The sequence below is a fragment of the Sesamum indicum genome, linkage group LG1, assembly GCF_000512975.1.
Source record: "Sesamum indicum cultivar Zhongzhi No. 13 linkage group LG1, S_indicum_v1.0, whole genome shotgun sequence".
Lineage (NCBI taxonomy): Eukaryota > Viridiplantae > Streptophyta > Magnoliopsida > Lamiales > Pedaliaceae > Sesamum > Sesamum indicum.
The window spans coordinates 12,987,131-12,993,206 of record NC_026145.1 but is presented as its reverse complement, the minus strand read 5'-3'; the positions used below and the strand labels follow the sequence as shown (position 1 = coordinate 12,993,206).

Genomic DNA, 6,076 nt, shown 5'->3' with positions numbered 1-6,076 from the left:
TGTGAAATTATGGGATGTAACCACAAGCTCGAAGGTGCCAAAAACAGAAGAGAAGTAAGTTTCTTGAAGCCTAAAACAGAAATAAAGAATTATTTACTTCCACATCATTATGATTTCACATATTATATGGGGTCTTTTTCACCAGCAAAAGTGGAAGCGCAAGCAGACTTAGATCATTGAAGACCTTACCTACCAAATCAACTCCTGTCTATGCTCTGCAGGTAAATACAACCTGTTTACCTTTAATTCCTCTCTTTACCTAGACCGTGTCTTACAAATCTAATCCCTTGATGCCTGCTTGCAAACAGTTCTCTAGACGGAACCTTTTATTTGCAGCTGGTGCACTCACAAAGCAGTCATAAATTAATATCGACTTGATCAAGACTCCTTTAGCCTGCAAAATTGTTATGGGCAGACTTTCTGGAATGCACCAATCTTCCAGTCTTGCTTTGTCCTGAATTTTGCCTTCAGTCCCTTCCGTTGTTCTTCTATTTAGCTGATTTTCCTGTAAAGTTTTGATTCAGAAACCGCGTTTGGATTAGATAGAAGTAGTTTCTGCTCTCTGCCGATTGAATCCTTTCTGTTTCTGGCTTTTAGGTGATGAAGAAATCCAACATTTCTAAAGTATCTTAGTCTATTTTAATGACATCCTCTCCTTCCCTTTAAACATGTATTTAAACAGGAAAACAAGAAAGATTATGCAATAGTACGTGCAGGAAGGCGCATACAGAATTAGATATTCGTTTAATGTTCTTATTAAGATAAATCTTCATTCTCTAATAACATTGATTTGTCTTATCAAGATTTGGTGGTGTGCCTCTTTGATTTGTTATTCGCTTGAGGTTTATGATCTATTATTTATAATTATTTTACTATGATTTTTATGAGGTTTTACAAATATTCGGTCACTTTATATATTTGTGTTGCATTGATTATTGATCATTCAGTATCTTATGAAATTATGAAGTGGTGATCAGTCATTAGAATTTGTATTTAGTGTCCGTTTTGTCCTGTGATTGAGCAACATATGTAATTTTTCTATATCCTTCTGCTTTTCTTTTTGTTTTTTTGTAAATATTCGTAGTTTTGAATTTTCTGTAATTATTTTTCATTAATTTACCCATTATATCATAAATATATGTTTTTTAATTTCTTCAGATAACCTTAAGAATGAGGTTAGTTTTATTACTTAACTATAATTTATATTTGTATAATCAGTTATAAAATTCTGAACTCAAATGTCATAATCTTTTTGTTTTTAAATTAATCATTTCAAAGCTAATCTTCTCATAAATAATGAATGTAATTAATTATGAAACAATCATGCCAAACTAAAAGCGCCTCAACTATTCACCAGTCTCCTTTCTCAACTTCTTAGGTTTTAAATGAATTATTTTGCATTTATATCTTATTGATGGGGAATAAAGGATAATTAAAGATGAATAAGGAGCCGCACCTAAAAGATAATTAAAGAAGAACCATATAAAACAATATAGAAACATAATTACCTAACAATAAATGAACTACAATCACATTACAAGGACTAAGGGCATGATTGGTATTTAGGATTGAAATTCAGTGAGAATGGAAAGAACTTAGGAATTGAATAAAGAAGGAAAAGGGATCGCATCTGAATAACATTCTTATAATTGGTATACATGATGAATTACAAGGTAATAAAATTATCAATTCTTAGTTCATAGTTGATTTCATTAATATAATTGATAATTAAAAAGAATAATTAGTAATGAATAAAATTATTTTTATAACACATTTTCTCTTTAATATTTTTTTAAAAGATATTTATTCATGTTTTATTGAATATGTTGAATTCAATTGTATAACAATAGTATTTTTAAAATTACTTACAGAAGGTTATAAATAATTTAAAACATCTCATATATTATTCAACATACATATATAAAAAAAATTATGTACGTAATAAATAATATATCAACTCACTAAAATATATAGATAATATTTTTATGCCAAAACAAAAAAAAATAATTCGAACAATGAAATGGACTAGTGTATGTAATCAGTGCATCTATTACTATTTATTTAGTATTCATTGAAAGAAATTTTTAGAATTAATAAAATAATTAAATATCAAGGTAATATCATTTTTTTTGTACCATGCATACATAATTATTTCTTAATACTAAATACAAAAAATACACAAATTTAATAATAATTAAAACTAAATATAAATTTAATACCAAAAAAAAAAAACCTTCATTTCCTAAATATTGGGAATAGCTAATACCAAAATTGGAGAAGGAAATAAGCATTCTCAAATCTAAAGCATACCAATCAATTTACTCCTATCATTGTCGACCCCTCTTTTTAGTCTAAATAAAAGCAACCTGAGCAAAGTACCCCAGCGAAGGTATAAATTCCAACTACCAAAAAGTACACTACCTTCTGCCTTCAATGCCCATAGACCTAGTTTTAAGGAGTGAAGTGGGAATTGTGCATGAGAATTTGTTCCCCACCCCTTCGTTTACGTCAAATTGGACTTTTGCCCTTATTAGTTGACTCTTTACCTTTCTAGTCCTTCACCTTCCCCTTCACTTCAACCTTGACTATACCATACATCATTCAGAATTGCAATTTGAGATAGATTTGGATGCAAAAAATTCACAAAAATTGCAATCACTGTTAAATTTATTTAAAAATTTTAAAGCTGTAAAATTATATTTAGTCGAGTTATACGTGAATTTAGCTGATAATTTATTTTATTTGATGTGTATGATATTTCTTTTAATGATCTAGTTGAGTTTCAGATTCAAATTATATTTATGCTTAGAGCATTAATTCCGAATAAGTTTTTTTTTTTTTTTTTTTTTTTTTTTAAGTTGATATCAATCAAATATCGAACAATTCAATTTATTTTTCAATAAAAGATATGTGTAGAAGCCATAAATCCATCAGGAAAACAACATGAATATGATATCATTAACTATTACCAATAATTAAGCTTAGTGATGGAATCATGCATGGATTTAATTTTTTATTCACAGCAAGAATCAGCATTGGGGGACTAAAAGATGTGTCTAATTTTCGCACATATTTTATATATTAAAAAATTATGCACATACGTAAATATGTCTAATTTTTCTGTATTTTAATAGATTTTATAACAACAACAATAATAATAAATTAGGAGCCTTGAAAAGGGTGAGGTTAGGTAGATATGATATGTGTAGGAGAATAGTTACAAAGTCATCAAAGTAGAGCATGTAATGTTAATAGTAATAGCAACCAAAAGTGACCAAAAAAGTAGGTAATGTCTCCTAAAGCATTTGCATACTGCCTAATTATCTACATTTTTATTTCATCTTACTTTTTCCTAAGTTTTGATTCAATTTTATTTATTATTCGCCCTCTTCTCATAACATCCATCATTTTCCTTTTTTTCTTTTATTGGTTTAGCGCAATAAATTTAGGCTGTGGGATTAAACAATTAAATGGGACGAGGTTGTTTGAATAACCAGTCTCATGGTTTTGTATTGAGAAGATATTTTGCTGTGGAAATAGAATTTTAGAATATGTAAGTTGTACAAATTTTTTGTTTGTAATTGATGTGAGACGCGTGATAGCATAATCAAGCCCCCAGACAAACGACTTGAAATGGGTATATGGTCTTGTCACCATAGACAATGTTGATTGTGTGTGTGTGTATTTTGTGAGTGTGTGTGCGTGTGTGTGTGTTGGTGTGTGTGTGTGTGTGTTTGCGGGTGTGTGTGTGTGTGTGTGGGGTGTGTGTGTGTGTGTGTCACGTTAGAATATTTTTTACTTCCATTTTGAACATAGAAGAAGTGAGGTGTTGCTTTTATCGTCTGCACCAACGAATACCATCTGCGTCTTGTTACATTAGCCATTCCCCTTCAATTTCTAAGTCTTCATTTTTATCTACACAACCCTTTTTTTTGTGCAGTATGCCACCATAGTTTCGCAAAATTTATGCTCATTACGGGTATTGTGTGTCTTTTTGGTCTATTTATATCCCTTATAATATTTTTGTGTGTTTTATATAGATGTATATTCTCATTACGGAGCAAAGAAGGTTGCAACATTTCCCAGTGCATTTTATTTAAGGCAAAATTTCACTTTTGGTCCCACTAAATAGGGCCATTCTCACTTTTGGTCCCGCGCTTTAGGTGCTCAATACTTGTAGTCCCAAAATTCTAATTTTTTAACACTTTTAGTCCCGCGCCGTTAAAAACTGACGGTTCCCACTAGATAGGGTCATTCTCACTTTTGGTCCCACGATTTACGTTTTCAACACTTGTACTCCCAAAATCCTAATGGAGAGTGAGACTGAGACATTCCAGGACAACAACAGCAAGTTCTCGGCAGTTTCTTGCAGTGAAAGCTTAATCTTCATCAAAAGCAACTCAACATCTAAAGCAGAGTGAGTGAGAGTGAGAAGAATGCAAATGCAGAGAGAGAGAGAGGCCTAAGAGCCGACATGAATGAGGCTGGGAAGGAAAAAGAAACTGAGTGTGAGAGGGTTCTTTGTCTGAGCTGTGTTCATTGAGTCATCCTCTGGACCAAATCATGCAACTTCTCAGTCAATACCACTGGTATGGTAAAATGCAAAGAGACAGAGAGGCCTAAGAGCCGCCATGAATGAGGCTGGGAAGGAAAAAGAAACTGAGTGTGTGTGGGGAGTGTGTGGGGAGTGTGTGTGTGTGTGGGGTGTGTGTGTGTGTGCATGTGTGTGTGGTGTGTGTGTGCGTGTGTGTGTGTGAGTGTGCGTGTGCGTGTGTATGTGTGTGTGAGTGTGTGGTGTGTGTGGGTGTGTGTGGGGTGTGTGTGTGTGTGGTGTGTGTGGGGTGTGTGTGTGTGTGGTGTGTGTGTGGTGTGTGTGTGTGTGTGTCACGGTAGAATATTTTTTATTTCCATTCTAAACATAAAGAAGTGAGGTGTTGCTTTTATTATCTGCACCAACGAATCCAATCTGCGTCTTGTTACATTAGCCATCTTCCTTCAATTTCTAAGTCTTCATTTCTATCTACACAACCTTTTTCCTCCTGCAGGATGCCACCATAGTTTCACAAGATTTTATGCTCATTACGGGTATTGTGTGTCTTTTTGGTCTATTTTTGTCATTTGTAATATTTTTGTGTGTTTTATATAGATGTATATTATCATTATGGAGCAAAGAAGGTTGCAACATTTCCCAGTGTATTTTATTTAATATAATTGTATTTGGGCAATGATTTTGTGATTAATATTATCTAGTTTATGGTTCAACTTATCTGAAAATCATGATCTTGTGTAGCAGGTTTATGTTGAGATCATGATGTCCAGAAATATATTGTTATATGTTCTAATCAGCTATTGCGTTTCTTTTTCAATTTTATCGACCACAAACTTGAAAAGTTTTGCTGAACGATGCTCCCTCCTTGTTCTGACTTTTCCATTACCTTGCCTGTGCATCTTTTCTTTTTTTGGTGTGTGTGTGTGTAGTGATTGGGTGTGTATGTGCGTGTGTGTGTGTGGTGTGTGTGTGTGTGTGTGTGGGGTGTGTGTGTATCCGTGTGAGAGTGTGTGTGTGCGTGTGTGTGTGTGAGTGTGCGTGTGGGTGTGTGTGAGTGTGTGGTGTGTGTGTGTGTGCATGCGTGTGGGTGTGTGTGTGTGTGTTCGTGTGGGTGTGTGTGTGTGTGCGTGTGTGTATGTGTGGGGTGTGTGTGTGTGTGGGGTGTGTGTGTATCCGTGTGAGAGTGTGTGTGTGTGTGCGTGTGTGTGTGTGAGTGTGCGTGTGCGTGTGTATGTGTGTGTGAGTGTGTGGTGTGTGTGGGTGTGTGTGTGGTGTGTGTGTGTGTCACGGTATAATATTTTTTACTTCCATTTTGAACATAGAAGAAGTGAGGTGTTGCTTTTATCATCTGCACCAACGAATACCATCTGTGTCTTGTTACATTAGCCATTCTCCTTCAATTTCTAAGTCTTCATTTTTATCTACACAACCCTTTTCTTCGTGCAGTATGCTACCTTAGTTTCGCAAAATTTATGCTCATTACGGATATTGTGTGTCTTTTTGGTCTATTTATGTCATTTGTAATAT

At 33.8% G+C, this 6,076-nt stretch overlaps 1 protein-coding gene across 1 annotated transcript in view; it reads left to right on the top strand.

Moving 5' to 3' along the window:
- The window catches only part of LOC105165609 (transcription initiation factor TFIID subunit 5), a gene marked incomplete in the record, with an annotated part of 10,994 nt that extends 10,196 nt beyond the window's left edge, over nt 1-798 (top strand). The window contains 2 exon segments of the mRNA XM_020696498.1: nt 146-221; nt 309-798. Coding sequence (XP_020552157.1) covers nt 146-221; nt 309-362 — 130 coding nt within the window.